At 42.3% G+C, this 17,300-nt stretch overlaps 3 protein-coding genes across 20 annotated transcripts in view; 1 reads left to right on the top strand and 2 right to left on the bottom strand.

Moving 5' to 3' along the window:
- Positions 1–54: 54 nt before the first annotated feature.
- Positions 55–7,121, bottom strand: LOC117586342 (calcium uptake protein 3, mitochondrial). 12 transcript variants are annotated; one of them, XM_034276346.1, is made up of 12 exons: positions 6,808–7,121; positions 3,488–3,629; positions 3,315–3,425; positions 2,888–2,935; positions 2,742–2,824; positions 2,569–2,634; positions 2,252–2,326; positions 1,736–1,822; positions 1,225–1,627; positions 1,009–1,166; positions 341–418; positions 55–164 (listed from the first exon to the last, which is right to left on the bottom strand). In XM_034276346.1, the coding sequence occupies exons 1-12, from the start codon at positions 7,060–7,062 to the stop codon at positions 81–83; spliced, it is 1,590 nt and encodes a 529-aa protein (XP_034132237.1). In that variant the 5' UTR covers positions 7,063–7,121; the 3' UTR covers positions 55–80. The 12 variants fall into 12 exon arrangements, with proteins under 12 accessions (XP_034132237.1, XP_034132235.1, XP_034132241.1 ...); XM_034276344.1 differs by having other exon boundaries at positions 1,225–1,630; XM_034276350.1 differs by lacking the exon at positions 2,252–2,326.
- A 1,836-nt stretch (positions 7,122–8,957) lies between these two features.
- LOC117586339 (uncharacterized protein DDB_G0271670) overlaps positions 8,958–17,300 on the top strand; it is a 53,390-nt gene continuing 45,047 nt past the window's right edge. For 4 of the 6 annotated variants that reach the window (XM_034276334.1, XM_034276338.1, XM_034276339.1 and 1 more), the window contains exons 1-2: positions 8,958–8,969; positions 13,473–13,478. The gene's annotated coding sequence lies outside the window, so the exon portion shown is untranslated. Of the gene's footprint in view, positions 8,970–10,136; positions 10,147–13,472; positions 13,479–14,635; positions 14,638–16,746; positions 16,767–17,300 lie in introns of those variants that run through there. The other 2 variants (XM_034276337.1, XM_034276336.1) reach the window with 2 other exon arrangements.
- On the bottom strand, positions 11,123–12,367 carry LOC117586345. Of its 2 annotated transcripts, XM_034276361.1 has the most exons (3): positions 11,993–12,367; positions 11,387–11,933; positions 11,123–11,327 (listed from the first exon to the last, which is right to left on the bottom strand). In XM_034276361.1, exons 1-3 carry the CDS (start codon positions 12,064–12,066, stop codon positions 11,166–11,168), a joined length of 783 nt encoding a protein of 260 aa, XP_034132252.1. In that variant the 5' UTR covers positions 12,067–12,367; the 3' UTR covers positions 11,123–11,165. The 2 variants fall into 2 exon arrangements, with proteins under 2 accessions (XP_034132252.1, XP_034132251.1); XM_034276360.1 differs by having other exon boundaries at positions 11,387–12,039.

Genomic DNA, 17,300 nt, shown 5'->3' on the forward strand with positions numbered 1-17,300 from the left:
AAAAATTTTGATAACTAGAATTTGGGTTTGTTTCACTTTGGCTTAGATTTTCATTAATTCCTCCCCATCCATTCCTTCCCTTAGTTGGAGGACTTCATGAGGGTCTTCATCTCTTGGCGCACACAGAACCTGAAGGCATCCCAGCCCTCGGACTTGGCCACGGACTGTAAGGAAGGTTTATTTGGAGGATTAGTTAAAGACCAGGCGGAAGGCTCACAAAAGAAAAGTGAAAATTGTTGAAGGGGGGGGGGGGGGGGGGAGACACAAGTGATTGGAGGAGGCAGAACAGAGAAAAGTGAAAAGCAAAGTGAAAATTGTGGGTTCGACGGCACCCACTGACCTCCTCTGGGACACCCTGGGACTCGAGTGATTCAAGGGGTACCGCTAGACGTTCGTCTAGATCTGGAGCATCCTCTTGCTGAGGAAAAGAAAATAAAAGCAGCTAAAACGTGGACAAAAGTGACGTAAAATGGATGCAAATGAATGTAAATGTGGGAAATTTTAATGTGAATGGTTAATACAAAAATAAATCTATAACAAATTAACAATTGTACAGTGTTCCTTACATTTTTCGAATGTTTTTGCAGGAATAAAAATCAAATTTCTTGTGCTCATCCAGGGTTTAATGATTGTATGGCCAATTTGGGTGTAAAATTAATATTAAAGATAAAATAAAATGTGCCTTTGTTAAAAGAAATTATAAATTAGCTAAGAAAAAACATTAAGCTTAGAGCTTAAAAATAAACGATTACAGTCAAAAACGAAAGCACACACACAAACAAATGAGTAACAATGAGATTAGAGAGGGCAGGACATTCGAGTTTAATGAAAAAAAAACACAATTAAAACGAGTGATTTTATTAAGCTAATTTAGTGCCACAGCGCATCGCTGTCAATGAAGTAGTCCAAGTGCCTGCAGACGCGATGTCGCCAGGCCACAAATATGGGATAATCGGGCTCGTCATAGGCATCCAGAGCCTCGTTGTAATCAAAGAAACGACCACTTACTTTGAAGCCGCGATGCAGGCGATCCTTCATTATGGCAATAAACTCCTTGTAGGACAACAAACCATCGCCATCGGCATCGAATATGGCAAAGACAGTGTCAATCAAATGCTGACTGAGGCTATAGCCCGTGCAGATTTTGACAGCGCGCGAGAATTCTTCTACAAATATTAGGAAGAAAATGAGTTTCCGTAGAGAGTATAGAGTAGTTCCACCCACCCTTTGATATGGCCCTGTCTGCCAGTGTATACATCCGCATGGCAATTGTAAAATCATCCAAATTGTTGAGAAAATGACAAAAGTCACGAAAGTCATGAAAGGTTATGCCCTTTTCATCCTTCACCCGCTCCAACAGGCGCTCCAGAAAGACATCATACTCATCGGTGGCCAGATACGTGTAACGCAACAGAATCTTGGCAAAGTCCAGCTCACTGATGATGCTGTTGCCCTTGGAGAACTCATGGAACTCCAGCTCCAGCACCTCAGTCTGCAGATTGTCCATGAAGCGATAGAAATTGTCATAGTTGATGACGCCAGTGCCGCGTTTGCCAAAGAAGTGCAGCTGCAAGGTGGTGGGCACCACATGACGACGTTGCAGTCCCTCGCCATCGTTTACATAGTCCTTCTGGTAAGGTTTAAAGATAGTAGGATAAGTCAAATTGGTAGTTGCTAGCTGTAGCTGCTAGTTAGTCACACTCTGGGGAGGGGTTATCATGCTGTTGGGTTTTACCTCCATGGGTGGCACTTCATGCTCGAGCTCCTGGGACTCTTGCTCGCCGTGCTTCTCCTTCCAAGCACCGCTGAAAATGCGCTCCATCTGGGTATATTGTATGTACATGCCGGCGGATCGAGCAGGAATTTGTGGATTTGCGGGTTTGTGTTTGGTTTTAGACAGAGAAGAAAAGTTAGGGAGGTTTTAGTGAGGATTTTTGTTGTTTTTGGTGGGAGTTTGGTTTGTCGTTTGTGGGGGCATCAAAAACGATAAGCGCAGAAGAACAAAAGTAACAAATAGTAACTTCAAAAGGCAATACAAAAGATGTACTTAAAGCAAAAGCAAATATACATATATTTAGAAATATGATCTATAACGTAACGTAACAGAAATAAAACGTAACGTAACACAGCGTAAGCGTACGCAGGACTTGTGCGTCTTTTGTGGCTTTGTTTGGAGCCTTCTTTTTGCTCTTTGCAGCGAAGCCAACATAACTTGTATACGAATTTTATTTGATTTAATTCTCCCACTTACAAGACCCTTCTTAGCCATGGGCATACGGCTATTCTGCATGTCTCTTTGCTCATCATAGGACACTAAACGCGATAGCTAACATACGAGTGGGTGGAAGGGGATACGTGAGGGTTTTAACAAATAAAACAAATTATACGTTAAACATAAATAAAAGTATAGAATAATCAATAAAAATCATAGCTTAATTGATAGGTTTTTGGTGTGCCTGTTAAGTGCAGCTTACTTCCATTGCCCTTAGGCTGGCTTAAACGAATTATCATTTTTAAATTAAATTGTAGACTTAACTTAAATCAAATAAAAGGAAAAACAATGCTTACAATTCGCTTGGTTTGGGGATCAACATTTTGATTCTCTTTAAAGGCGCCCGCCAAAATGGAAACTATCTAATGAATACAATTTGTAATATAAATTATAAATAAATCATACGAAAAGCAAATACAATGAAGCCTTAAATGTGGCTGGGCCTAGAAGCAGCAGCACCACTATTTACCACTAGAAATTCGTCTTTGTCCACGCGCTGATTGCCGTCCGTGTCGAACATGTTGAAGGCAATGCGAAATCCAGATTTGGGTTCTATAAAATTAAGGAAAAAGGATTGAGGGGTTACTGTTGAGGTTTAAACATGAAACTACTTACTTGTGAGAATGGAGAGCAAGAACAGGTATTCCGTGTAGGAGACAATGCCTGCAATTTAAGATGAAAGTTTATTCGGAAATAAAATATGAATGCAACTATAAACGTAGCGTTTTAGAGCTTAGCGAAAAATGTACTTAAAACCCACATGACTATAATGGAAAGATTCTTTTAAGCTTGGGTATTTATATGATTTGTTGCTATTTCAGAATTATTTTGCAGGGTCTTAATATATTTAAGAGGTTTTCTCACACGTTCGAGACTAAAATTCCATAAAAAAGATTCCTTAAGCTCTTTAAATCAGCCATTAGTAGTACTTTTTCCAGTAGGAATGTAGAACATAACATGATTAAATTCTAATCTTTATATCAGTACTCTCTCTAAGCTCCCGACACGCTCATCATTTAAGCTTTGTACTGCTGTCGTTTACCCTTATCCCTCAAATTCCGAAACAGACGTGTGGAGCCCTTCTTCAATGCGGGTGTATTTTCCTTGTATTTGTCCACCTCAACGCTGGATAGCTGGCGGCGCTTTAAACGAGCTACAGAAACAAAAACAAAATAGTATGGAAATTCATAAAAAATATCTCAAAATGAAACTCACGTCTGGGCTCTTGTTCCACGACAGACTCTAGAAAATCCTGGGGCGTCATGTACAACTGATCATCGTACTCCACGGAGGCAAATTTGATGAAGCGACGCTCGCGTGCCGTCAGCTTTACGTTCTCCAGTTCGCTATCATCGCGCTGGAAAGGAATGGATGCGGAATGGGTTTAATATTGAATCGGAGCCAAATCGAAAGGATGAAGGAAGGTAACTTAATATGCCTGCTCTGGTCTTGCCGCTGTTGTGCGTATTTGGTGGGGAATAACTCTCGTATAATTGAAATAAATCAATGAAATGATTGGATCGCGCCACGAACAACGATATTTCCGCCGCTTGGTCACAAAGGCCGTCATCCGACAACAAAAGCTTTGGCTTTGGCCTGGGGGATTGCAATCTGCTGCGAGGTCTCCCATCTGGTGACGTTTTGATTAATGCCTGCCTGGTGTCCAGTGTCCAGTGTCCAGTGCCCAGTGCCCAGTGGGCATCCAACTGCGCTCCGAAATATTAATTTGATCCGGTTTTCGGATCGTGCATGTAGATCTTTCGCATTTAATTCGTAATTTGACGATCGACTTGGACAGGATTCCCACGTTGTGATATTGCCTTTGGCAAATAAAGTGTCAAATTGATTTTGAGAACATTTTGTGGGGGTATCATCTCTCTCCCTTCTTCATCCTCATAAATCTGACATTTAATGCCACCCACAAAACCCGAAAAAAATGTAATCTAGACCCTGTCTTGTAGGGGGGTCCACAGGAATGACTCAATTTGTGTTTTATTTGCGGTGCAAAGACAACTCCCAGGCCATAACTCTACTCCTCCTCCGCCTCCTACTGCTCCTCCCAGGAGTACCCTGCCACAGACACTCATTCAATTCAATTCGAGTCTCCGATGCCCGAACAAAGGCCAATTTGAATGTTAGACATGTGCAGCAAACACTTCGCAATGGCCACGCCCACGTCTTCAAGACCGAAATAAGACCAAAACACCGAGAGGCACCACAGATACAATTCCTCATAAATCCAAAAGCTGACATCATTCTGCAGGCTGCAGTCGTCGCAAGGAACAGTAGTACAAAATTACAATTAAATTATGGCAATTTTTGGAGGGTTTTGTGTTCAGAGAAAATGTGAAGTAACCTTGGAAATGGAGTAAAAAACTATGGACAGGACAGCACACAGATTGGGACACTTAAACTCAGGCATATTTCGGGAACAACATTCCTAGAAAATTAGTTAACAAATTTACCAAAATAAGAGCATATTTTGGGACCTGGATAATTTCTTTGAGTGAGAACTAGATGAAGAAATATAACCACCAAATGGTTAAGATAATAAGTTCTTCCTTCAGAAGTGGTTTCTCCAACTAAATCTCTAACATTTGTGCTCTTTTGTATCCCCAAAAACCCCCGTCTTATATTTGCTAATTTGCATGGCTTCGGCACCACTGTGCCGGTGGACCTGGTAGCTCGGGTGTACAAGGAGAGATTTGATGTGGCTGCAGGCGCTGCTGGCTTTATAGGCAACAATTAAAACTCATTCATCATCATCAGGCGCAGTCGTCGGCGCAGTTGTCATAACACACATGTCAGGGACAAACCGAAACTCAAAATCAAAATCCAAATCTCCGGATTGAAGCTCAGGCCAGGCCACGCCTGCGTCTGGCATTGGGTGGTGGGGGGTCGGGACATGTTTGGTGGGTGTATCAAATCCGGTAACCAGATCGATTGATAGATAAATTTATCAGTAACTGGCATTCTGTCAGCATTCAGAGCCGCAGGAGAGTGAGAACAGAACATTGGATAGCCGCCGCCGCCGCCTGCAGGTGCGTGGGCGTATCGTATCATAACTACTTTGCCACTTCATCATATCATATCGTATATCTCCCTTCCGCTGCTGCCGCGGTAATGCATTTTTCAAGGTGTGTGGTGCATGATTTCATATGAATTTGTGGCACTTACAATGTTGCATTAAGAGCATTTGATCTTCAGATATTTTAGATGGGATTTGATGTGGGATTTCGTCTGGAATTGAATGATTTTCAATGATATGTAAATGAAGATTTGGGTAGGTAGTGTGTGAAAGTTAAGGATTTATTTAGCTGAATTCTGGAGAGATGTCAAGGTTGAGAGTGCTGGGTAAAATCTAAAATCTGCTTTCTAAAACTTTCCTTTCATCAAAACTCAATTTCCATGAGCTGTTTGCTTTTGTTTCAGGCGAAATAAGAATGACATTTCCTAAGAGAGTCAACACTATCAGTAGAGAGGGCTTTCCCTACCCAATCCACATGAATAACGCCCCTTCCCCTAAGCCCCACACAAAGTACTTGGAATTATAATCCTATCTCTCACCTACTTCCAAAGCTTTATGCTCTGATAAGCAATTGCTCAGAGCCCCCTCCCCTACCCCCTAGCAATGTAAATATTAATATTTCACACCACAAATCGTGGAAGTACTCATAGGGGTCTTGGTCTTATCGTCGGACACCCTCTATAGGGCGGCACGCACTGCACATCAGTGTCTGTCTGGTGGGTCCAACCCAGAGACAATGTCAACAGGTTGACAAATGACGGGTAGATAGTGCCTGCGGGTTCAATTGATGATTTTGGATACCCTTTTGGCCGGAGAGGCACCTGGAAGTTTTTTATTTGTGGATATATTCCAGTGAAAATCGACCAGCATTTCCCGGGATTTATTTATAGTTATACAAAATTGCATCCACATCGGCTGAAAGTATTACATAGCAACCAAGCAAAATCACAATCGTCTAGGGTATTCAAAGCTTCGTCGACAAAACAGCAACCCCCCCACACCAACAAACCAATTGTTGATTTTTTGTTATTTCATTGAACTTGGAACCAAAACGAATAACAAAAGCGACAACAAAAATTACAACACATTTAATGGGGAGTGAGCAGTGATAACGACCCTGAACCAAATTTCTGGTTTTTCCAACGTGTGGGACTGCATACAAACCCACGGAATACACAGATCGAATGGCAATTGCCATTAAAGAGCTAATTAAACCATTGATTAGCTAAACAAACTAATTAAAACGTAAATGAACTCATAAAAATCCGATGTAGTGCAGCGAATATCGCGAGCAAAACAAAATGAAACAATGGAAAACAGCTGACGGCTAGTGTAACGACAGAAGCAACACTGTCGCTGCTACGGTGTAGCGTAACGTAACGCAGAACCACCACAATCTAAAAATAGATGCGCGAGTCTTTTTACGTCCATAAAAATTATTGACTTTTTCACACCAGGCACAACACTTATTTGCATTCTTCTGCTGCACTTTTAGGCACATAATTACCATGCGTTTCTTCAGGCTCACTGCATTCACGGGATTATCCAGCGCACGCAGTTTTATAATTGCAATGACGGCGGCCACGGAAATTGCACTGCCGCCCAACAGCGAAAACAACCGACGCGTTTGTTTGCTAAAACCGCCTGGATTCGCCGGTCCACTTGAGTATTTGGCATATCTGCACACGGCCACGCCCACGCTGGTGCGTTGTGTGATTAGTGCGCCTGTTTTAACCGTTAATCGGGCGACTAAATTGGCCATTTTTGTGCGGGTCGAGGTAAAAAAAAAACGAAACAGTCAACGAATGACAAATGGGAAGACGTGAAACGTAAGCGCGGTCGGTTTGCTTGCGTAGTGCTAGGCAGTGTTGCCAGACGGCGGCAAATGAGTCAGAGCTGCATCTAGCCGGCGGGCAAAGTGGCGCGTAATTTGAAATTCATTGTGTGACAAATGGAAATTATTTTTATTATATGCTGATACATATAAAACACGGGGGTAAGTTTAGAAAACAAACTTACTGTCAAATTATGAATACTCATTTACTCATTTTGCAATAAAAATCTGCATATGAGTAGTTCTTGAGTAGTTCTCAGAAAATGGGTCTACGTGCTCTACGTGTTCACACAGAACCGCAGCCAAAAAAGATTTCCAGAAATTATTTCCAATTTAAAATCCTGGCAGCGCCAATTGTTGCGGTTTGCAGCCTTTGACGTACGATTTTCCACCCTACCAAAACCTTGGATATTTTTGGCACACAACTATTGTATTTTTGGGTTTTTTTTTATGGTGCATGACCATAATGTTTGCCAATGACGCGGCCACCCGGGGGAATTACGCAAACGAAACAGAAATTTCTGACCCAAAGCGCGTCAAGAGTCCAAAGGTTCCTTCGGTTGAGTCATTTTGGTGGGGATATCGGGCTAAGAGTTATGACAAAAATGCAACTAGAAAACTCAACAATCAATAAAAATGTCGAAATATTTTATGGCCAAACAAACGACAATAAAATGATCTAACAAAAAATAAATAAAAACCAAACCTGTTGCACCATGAAAATTCCACAAACAAAAATTCAACAGAGATGTTTGTCTGTTCTTTTGGTATTCGGAATTCTCTTTGGTAAATAAATACATATCAATTTCATTTGATCGGCGAAACCTTATACCCTCCACCCCCCGCTCTCTCAGGTGTATACCCCTGATAGTTGACACTTTTTGTAGTAGGAGGAGCAGCAGTCTTACTCGATGAACTCTCAATATCCGCGGGCACGTCGGAGAGTTGCCTGTGCCTGTGACTTGCATCTTGGTTGGCAGCTTCCTGCTCTCTGGTTTCGTTATGAGCTCGTAAATTATTTGTTTCAATTTTTAACTGCAGCATTGTGTTTCCATTCCTGCCTTCCATTTCCTGCGAAAGTTGTAAAAGAAGTAACCGAAATGGGGTCTGGGGCGCCACTCCAATCGATTCGTAAGGCCCGCAAAGATCCGTTTGCAAACACATAAAAATGGTGCAGTGTTGACGCCTCTCCTGCTTGTAAATATCCTCGAGGCATCCCACACAATCCTCCTGCCTTGTGCAATATTCAATATTTTTGGTTGGTAATAAAGTTGTTTCAATTAGCATTTCCCGAAAAATACGAGAATGGAAGCTTAGCGCTGGTCAGTAAGCCCTTGAGGCTGTTCTTTTTGTGGATCCCTTTTTGGTTTTGCTTTTGGTTTTGGTTTTTTTACCAGTTAATTAGTTTGGCATTTTGCTGGAACTGGAATTGGTCTTTAGGCCCTGCGATTAGGTAATGTTTCAAGAGCGGCAGAGACAGCCAGCGGCATTTTTTGGGCATGGGCATGGGCCTGGGTTCGAAATTCTTTTTGGGTTTGCCGCATCATTTAACGGTGAAATTGATATACGAGGCTGAACTGACACTCAAGAGAAGGCAGAGAACAAACTGGAAATCAGATTATTGATTTCATTGGAAGTCGCTGAGGTTGTAGATGATATCAGTACAACAAAAACAATAACAAAAAGTTCAATGTCAATCAATTGAGAGAAAGGTTTTCGAGGGGGTTGGCCCACCTGTTGAGCGAAGTTCACTCGAAGTTCATTGAGTTGCAATTAAACAAATGAAAATATATATACAAAAAAAAGTAAGTCAGAGAGGATGCGGAGGAGGAGCAGTTGGGACCACACACACGCACACACGAGGCGCTGGCTCTGTGACACACACAAAAATATAATAAATCTCAATGGCACATGCGGGAATAAAAGTGTAGATCCTCTTGGATGCATCACCTTCAAGAAAACACCACAGAAAAAAGGGTGCCAACTTCTTACCTAAGGATGGCTACTGCGAGAGCGAGAGAGAGAGAGAGAGGGAAAGAGGTATGGCAACCGGTTTGTGGTTGTGTGTTCTTGCGGCCTCTAACATGTTGATTTATGCCTTGCCCCTGGGTCATGATCATCAACTGCATCCAGGGACTGCCATCCATACATAGAAGCCGCTCCAATTACATCACTCAAACTACAGTTAAGGTGGAAAAAACACTCTCGGGAACTGGAACTGGTACTCGCCGGCTGCAACTGGAACGTCGTTTGGCTGTCACATTAGGCCACACTAATCAGACAGATAGCCAAGTTTATCGCCTGGACAAGATCTACAAAGGATTAACCAGTCTAGACTACAGAACTTTGTGCTCTTTAACGGTCTTGTTGTTGCTCGCTCTCTAAGGCCGGTTTTTTGCCCAACTGGCGCTAGTGGCCCCAAAAAATTGGGCACCCCAAAGACACACCAGAAGAAACATCAGTTTCCTTTGTTGTCTCTGTATACGATTGCTTCTTTGATTAAGTTCTGATATCTTTTTGAAGTGGGTAACCCGAGATATGCACCTTCACCTCCTCCTAGCCCCTCCCCTTTCTCTTCCATTTTTATTAATTGTTATTGCCAGCTAGATCCATAAATTTACATAGAACACATGCATATCCATTGGTCTGCATTGGCCGTTCCACTGATTTTGTTAATAGCCCAGATATTGCTATCGATTTCGTTGGCAGTCCAGTCCACAGCCCAGTCGAGGCACAATAAAAATTGCTCACATTTACGAGTAGTAGTAGATTCTGGGATGAAAGGCGATCTATTGACTGAATCGTTGCCATGGAGCATGGGACACAATGAGCGATTGTGGGACCTCACCAGAGAGACTAGAAGAATGTGTAGCCCAAAAGACAAGAAGCTTTTGGAAATTTGAATTTCGGTAGATAAGATGGGAAAGTTGTGCATTGAAATGGTGGAAAGGTTAAAGCAGATGAGACAGAACTGCTCTGGGCAGTGCAGATAAAAAAGGTGTAGAGTGCATAGTTTTAACGATAAAAGGTTGAAATTTAGTAGAAATTGGAGTATGTAAAGTTTCATCAAAATTGAAACATTTTTTAATTCGAAATAGCCACCCAAACAAAGCATTTATTTTCACTCTTTACAGTAAAAGTCTTGAAACTCCTCCTAAGCTCCTAGCTACTAAAACCTTTAGATTTACCCTCAGCTCTCCCATTTTCATTACCTCGTTCAGGGTTGCACAGTTTTCAAGGTGCCCTTCGTTGAGACGCTCATCAATTGCTCAACACAGCAAACAGTGCTCCAAAATTCAATTAAATTCAGGCAGCAAATTTATTAAATTGCCATCGATGGCTGCCAAATTAAAATGTCAACGGCACCCCGACAACAGACAGACAGACAGAAACTGACACTGGTTGAGGGGCGTCAGAAAAGTGTCATAAACTTGTTTGACAGATTTCTTTTGATTCATTGGTGGCCCTCGCATAAATAAAGCTGGCAAAATTTCGCTGGGCGTGGTCCACCAAAGTCAATGCGAGATGCATAAATATTTTGGCAAACCAAATGAGATTCGATTCATTTAGCTGTCAACGTCACCCGCACAGCGCCAAAGGAATGCACAAAACAGATTCAGATTCAGATTCAGATTCAAATTCAGATTCAGTTCGAGATACAGATCCACATCCAATCATTGCATGTGCCGCACTCATAATTCTTAAGCGCAAGATGATGATGACATTTGAAATGGGCTAAAAGGAGGCGCCAGAATGTACAAGAATTGACTCATGAATTGGAGTCTGAAGCTGTGGTCTGTGGTCTCTTGTCTGTGGTCTCTGATCCAGCCACTAACTATCCAAACAGCTTGAAGCACCTGCCAACGGGTTCCGTTCCTCGCTGGTGATTCCATCCATCAGGTGCCACTTTTTTTTACGATCATTGCCCAACGCTCACCTGGGGGCGTGGCGTTAAGTGTGCAGTAAATTCGAATCAAAGTGGAGCCACTTTTGGTGTTGGTTTTGTTGGTTTATTGGGCGGGTGGGCAGTTCTAAAAACTATTGCTTGGTGCCAGCTCCTCAATTCGAAGCAAGTACTGAATGAGGGCACCGTTTAAATCGGGTATTAATTCATTGATATTCAGCACGTCCAGGCAGGGTGAAGTGTTGATGTACCAGCCATCAGAGAGGACCGAGTCCGCGGCTTTGATTATCTGTCAGAAAAGGAGGGGAATGCTTGAGGGAATATCCACAGCTTTATCCTTGACCCTACCTTTCTGCAAATGTTGACAAGTTCACGTATATAAGCCATTACCCCTGGCTCAGGGTCAGTTGCGGGTCTCTGCTCCGCGGTGAGCGGACGGAGGAGATAATCCAAACTGGATTCAATGCACAAAGCCCGCAGATTGGGCGTGTATCTGCTCCACCAGCAGGCGCACTGCAGCCCAATCGCCTCTCGTGCATTCTCCATCAGGGTGCGTCGTTGCAGCTTCCACATCTTGCGCTGGTACTGCACATGATCCAGGGCAGCGGTCAAACCCGGCACCGAGCCATGCAGCTCGTAGCACGAGTCCACGGGCGGGATGCTGTCCAGCTGCTGAAGCTCCTGAAGCTTCTGGGGCTGCTGCAGTATGTAGTCTGTGGAGGCCTCAAATTCGGAGAGTGAGCCCTCGGAGGAGCTGCATCTGGAGCTGGTTTCCGAGTGATAGCCACGAAAGCGTCGAGGATTTGCAGCCCAATCCGCGCCGCCAGTGACACGAAAGCTGCGCTGTTGCATGCTCGATCGACATGGGCGATGTGTTTTGGATGGTTTGTGGGGTCTTAGGGGTTTATATCTCTGTGAGCGATAGAAATCCCAAAAGAGAATCGCTTGTCGTACCTTTCTGGACCAAAACATCCGCGTATGCCCTTATAAATGTTCTCCACAACCATCGCCACTTCCAGCGTCGGCATTTTGTCGTTGGTATGGGGGCTACTTTTTTTTCAAAATGTTTTTTCGATGTTAAAACTTGGAAATTTTGTACAATTTGTTCTCAATTCGCTTAGCCCCCGCCCGCTCTATCAACGTATCGATTGTACACGCCTGCCCTGATGTGTGATGCGTGGCCTTTGTGCCCTCCATCGCCCTTTTGTGTTTCCTGATTATGGCAGCGGCTGATTCGCACATTGGCAGTCAAACTTTATGCCAAAACAGAGAGCAAGCCGGAAGCCAGAAGGGAATAAAACATTTTTGCTTATTTTTCCAACCGAAATGTTGTTAGTTTCATTTAGAAGAAAGTCAAATGTTGGAATGCTAGAATTTTGATTTATAACAGAGTTCCGATAGATCTCAGCCAGAGCGGGGAAAATGGGTGTAGAACTCAAGGCCCACTCGGCAAGGAACGCAGTTGTAGTTTATGGCTCACATAATTAGCATTGCAATCCAAAACAAAATATTTACGTATCAATTATTGTGATTAGAGCAAAGTAAAACTGCTACTGCCACTCGCGGCACTTCCAGCATAATCGATCACTCAGCTGGCGGTTTTCTCAATACCGATATAGATAGAGATGCAGATACAGATGCAGATGCAAATGCAGATATAGATCCAGATACGAGTCTTAAGTTCAATCTAATGCGATCGGAGTACCAAGCGACCTGCTGGCGACAACAACATTTCACTTTAATCATTATTTGCATTTGCTTTAACCCCTTGGGATAAATATAATATATCCATTACTTAGACTATTTATAAGTATTCCTGATAGATATATCAAACTCCTTGTTAAGGGAAAAGACTGAAAAAGAGAGTACATTTTGTGAACGGTTTTAAGGATTTTCAAGGGTTAACTAACATGTTTTTGTATATTAAACAAAGCGAGACAACAACTTGACCAGCAGGTCACTTGGCTAAAGACAAAAGAGAGGCCAGGCAGCAGCAGATTGGTTACCGATTGGTTCTTAATTGATTCGAACTGATTCGAAGCTGTCTGACGGCTGGCTGCATGTTCGTCGCCATTTCGCTGACAGCCGACTATTACAATTTTATTAACATAAATTATTGCATTTGCAGATACTTTGCGTCTCTGTGATTAGCTCTGATGGCAGCCTAATGGCTCTGATAATGCCTTGCTAATGGCATAGCAATGCTGGCCCAAATGCTGCGCCACCACACTTATTGATCATTCATCGATGGCAGATGCACTTCAAGAAGAAATCAGATCGTTTTTGTCTACCAATTTATAAACCAGTGGAAATCATGTCCGCTGACAGTGGACATGACAATGTATTTTGTAATTGAATACGCGACGTGAATGGAACAATTGCAAACGCCCAGATACAGATAGCGATCTACTAGATACATTTCTGTGTAGACAAGGAAAAGCCGCCAACCTTGGATGCTGAAGCTGGGGCTGACGCGTTTTTAAACGCCCGAGAAACGCGCGCGCTGGGACAAGCAAGGTGTAAACATGGAGTCAGGTTTTTTGGTAGGCAGCTGCCTCATTTATTTCACATATTTAAATGCTGTGGCAAACACCTCTCTCCACACTGGGTGCATCACTTGCCACACAATTTCGGTTGGTTTCGTTTCGTTTCAGCTACGGTCTTATATTTTTTTTTTAAATTAATTAAATTAACATCTTGCGGAAGGCCGAAGGAGCAGCGGCAGTTGCAGTTTACGTGGAAAAAGGGTCAAAGGTCTCATTTCTCTTACTTGTGTTGAGGCGACCACATTAAACTGTGGAACACTCAACTGGCGGGTTAATTAAGTCATTAGCCCGAAAAATGTCCTGCCGCTGCTGCTGCTCCTTAATTAATCATTTTAATTGTCTGCCTGCATTCTGAAGGATAATCGGGGGTAATAGTGGGGGTAGGCTATGCCTAAAATCAACAGAGTCAAGAGGTTGCTCTCTCGCTCGGTCTCTAGAAAACTGCGGGGGAGCCACACGCACGCACAGCCTGTGTCGTAGGTTATTTATAGGGTCATCACTTGAGAGGGAAGGGGGAGGGAGAAAAATGAAAGGCCAAGGGCAAGGGACACGGACATTTGACATGTGCTCGGGGGCACGTCTCGAAGGCGAGAAATTCTCGGGGCACTCAAATGTTGTCGTTGAAACTTAATTGAGTTAATTGTTTTGGGGGAGCAGCATTAGCAGCCCCAATACTCACCGCTTTTGTGGCAACACTTAAGAAAAAGTTGGGAGTGAAGGAAACTAAAAGAAATTTCAAGTTTACAATTGCAAACAAAAGAAAGGAAATAGATTAGTAAATGGGGTTTGAGACAGATGAAAGAAGACATGGAATTTCTTAAGAGGATCTGTAAGCATAGTTTATTTATTTTAGAGCAAATCCTTCTAAAATGTATGTTTCAGCTATGAGTCAGAGATACTTTCCGTAGTTTAAAAACCCCGTCGAACCTTACCCTTGAGTGCTGCCGTTCCATTTTCCATAGAATGCCAACAAACAGAGCTCCCAAAATATTTTATCTTTTAGCCTTATCGCTAGATATTGTTTTTATCTACGCATCGCTGACGCAGCCAGCAGTCATTAGGCGTGACGTGGTCTATCACCAGAAGTAGATATTTTTGCGGGGCATTGTCAAGTTCAATGTACATTATATTTTGCACCAAAAAGTGGGTCTCTCTCTCTCTCCCGGGCCCATGTGATTTTTGACCATGCAGATAAGATAAATATTCGCGCTGGAATTTCTCGTGCCTAAACAGTAAAAGTTGATCTGCATTTGACAGCAGCTGAGGCTCTTTGAGCCACGATTTAGTTAGCCCAAAATACTTTTGGTGTTGCAGTAAATAGATCTATAAACGGCCAAAGGCTGTTTGCTTATCAGTCGCCTAATCAAACTGTGCCGATTGGACGTTCCCCCCTGCTGTTGTAGACCAGAAGTGGAACCTGACTCATTAGCGATTTCCCCGGAGTATATAAAAAGTGCAGCTCTTTGCTTTTGGGTTGCCTCTTTTGGGGTTCTTTTTTTGTGCGGCGCTGCACTTTGTGCTGTGCTGTTCGTTAGGCGGAGAAATTGCTGGCGAAATACTCGAACGTAGCACCGTTGGAGAGAGAGAGGTCTACGCGCCAAAAAGCACAAACGCCAACGAACGGCAAGCAGGTAGCAAACCCAATACAGACCCAAAGTCAAGCAAACGAACGGAACACCCAACCCCCCTACAGCACACACACACACACACGCGACACACACAAGTGACGACAGCAATCACAACTCACACTCATATTGTCAGCGGGAAATGGCACGTGACAGGGGGATCCATTGGTTTAGCCAAAAGATTCGCTTGGTAACAGGGGATGGCTGGTGGCGGTGGCTACTATGGGATTCCAGGTATGGTTTTAGCTTGCATTTTGGATGGTTTTGGATGGTTAGACTAGGAGTGGTTTGTGGAAGGGTTTTATATTGCTGCTGGTTAGTTTTATGTTTTAGATTTTTTTTAATGAGTTTTGGAGTAGGTTTCCTTGTGGTTTTAAATGGTTTAATAAGGGTTACCCGATAATTACACGTTAGTTTTTGGTATGGCTTTAGATGGTATCACAATAGTATCACGAAAGCTACAAAATAAAATGTATTTCTGCTGGACAATTTTAGTTTAGTAATTGAATGGATTAAGAATAATATACGATTGGGTTTAGGGTGATGCCGTTGTCTGTTATTCAGGAAATATGAATCACTTTTAGTAGCCCCTTTTCATCTTAATAATCTTATGCACACAAAAATTCTAAAAAACCCATAAACCAATAAACAAAGCATATCTATCCACAAAAACCCCAAAAACCCATTCTAACAGTTTTGCGCATAGCCCAGTACTTCTGTTATCTGATTCTGATTCTCATTAAAATGTAGACCCATCAATGAAATCTCGTTGGTCTTTAATATCGTTCTTCCACCCACAACTATGTACTTCCTATAAACTAGAAAGAGGACTTCAAGACGCACCACCACTATTTTGTGTGCCCGTCTCGCAGCAGCAGTTTAACCAAGACAAAATATGAACATGATGAACTCACCAAACTCACCACGGGCAGCAGGCAGCAGCAGACAGCGGCAGGCAAGCAGCAGCAGCAGCAGCAGCAGCACAATCAATGTACTGTGGAATAAATACGGTTGGATTCAGTCTCTGACTAGCGCCGGCCGAAGCGGCAACAAAAATACAAAAAGCGGAGGGTCCGCAGTCGCAGTAGCACTCGAAGTCCGCCCGAATATATTATCCGCAGCAAACATTTTCGAGTATTTGCCGAGCATTTTCATTATCCATCGATCGATCTACGCAACCATCCATCGCGGCGTGTTCGCGTTTTCGCGTCTTCTTCCGGTTTTCTCGCATTTTGTGAAAATTGTGTACTATCCGGAAAGCTATCGAAACACTACAAACCCCCTGAAAACGGATGAAGGAAACAAATGTTCCATTTTGGAGTAAAAGCCAATAGAAAATATTGAAAAAATATCGGAGTGTTGTGTCTGTTTCAAAAATGAGAAAATTGAAAGATTGCAAGAAAATTTTGAATTGATGCTGCAATAAGTAAGTTCTTGTAAATTGTTTAAAGTGTGCAAAGTGCAAGAAAAACCAACAACCCAAAGCGTTAAAAATAAAGCATCGTAAAACTCACACAACAACAACAAAGAACTCAAGCGAAATAAACATAAAAAAAGGTGCGTAAAAATAAATGTTACATAAGTTTGATTTTTTTTTGCTATTTTGCTAGAAAAATGTTTGGAAATATTTGTAGAAATATAGCCAAATATTTTACATATTTTTTGAACAAATGACTTTTGAGTTCTCAGTGGCGTTTTAATTTAAAAAAATAATTAATATTCATTGGGGGATATACCTACCATACATATGTATTTCTATATCTTTATAGAACAAATGTTTGCGTATACCATAAATAGTGCAAGTTCTTTAACTTTTCTTCTGCTCAAATTGAAATAATTTGTGTGTGGATTTGGCATCTCGCCGAGTAATAAGTGTATTCCATCCGCTTGCTAGGAGAAAGTAATTAAATAACGACTTATGCAAATATGAATCAAGTCCATCTTAAAAATCACCAAAAACCCACAAACAAATGGTCGGCCCCGAAAGAGGAAATTGGCATAAAAACAAATTTTTCTATTAGCCGGCTGCTAATTGGCACGAGTTAGCTTCATATTTTTCATATTTTTTGATTATATTTCAACACCTTTAGA

This window comes from Drosophila guanche, unplaced genomic scaffold (genome assembly GCF_900245975.1).
Source record: "Drosophila guanche unplaced genomic scaffold, DGUA_6, whole genome shotgun sequence".
NCBI classification, from domain to species: Eukaryota; Metazoa; Arthropoda; class Insecta; order Diptera; family Drosophilidae; genus Drosophila; species Drosophila guanche.

Coding starts and splice junctions, on each gene's coding strand:
- LOC117586342 (XM_034276344.1), bottom strand. CDS start 7,062: ATGGCCAATTTAGTCGCCCGATTAACGGTTAAAACAGGCGCACTAATC. Junction 3,630..6,807: donor TGAGCCTGAAGAAACGCATG/GTAATTATGTGC, acceptor ATTCCTTTCCAG/CGCGATGATAGCGAACTGGA. Junction 419..1,008: donor GCCTGCATCGCGGCTTCAAA/GTAAGTGGTCGT, acceptor TCTTTTCCTCAG/CAAGAGGATGCTCCAGATCT.
- LOC117586345 (XM_034276360.1), bottom strand. CDS start 12,010: ATGTTTTGGTCCAGAAAGGTACGACAAGCGATTCTCTTTTGGGATTTC. Junction 11,328..11,386: donor TTGTCAACATTTGCAGAAAG/GTAGGGTCAAGG, acceptor CTTTTCTGACAG/ATAATCAAAGCCGCGGACTC.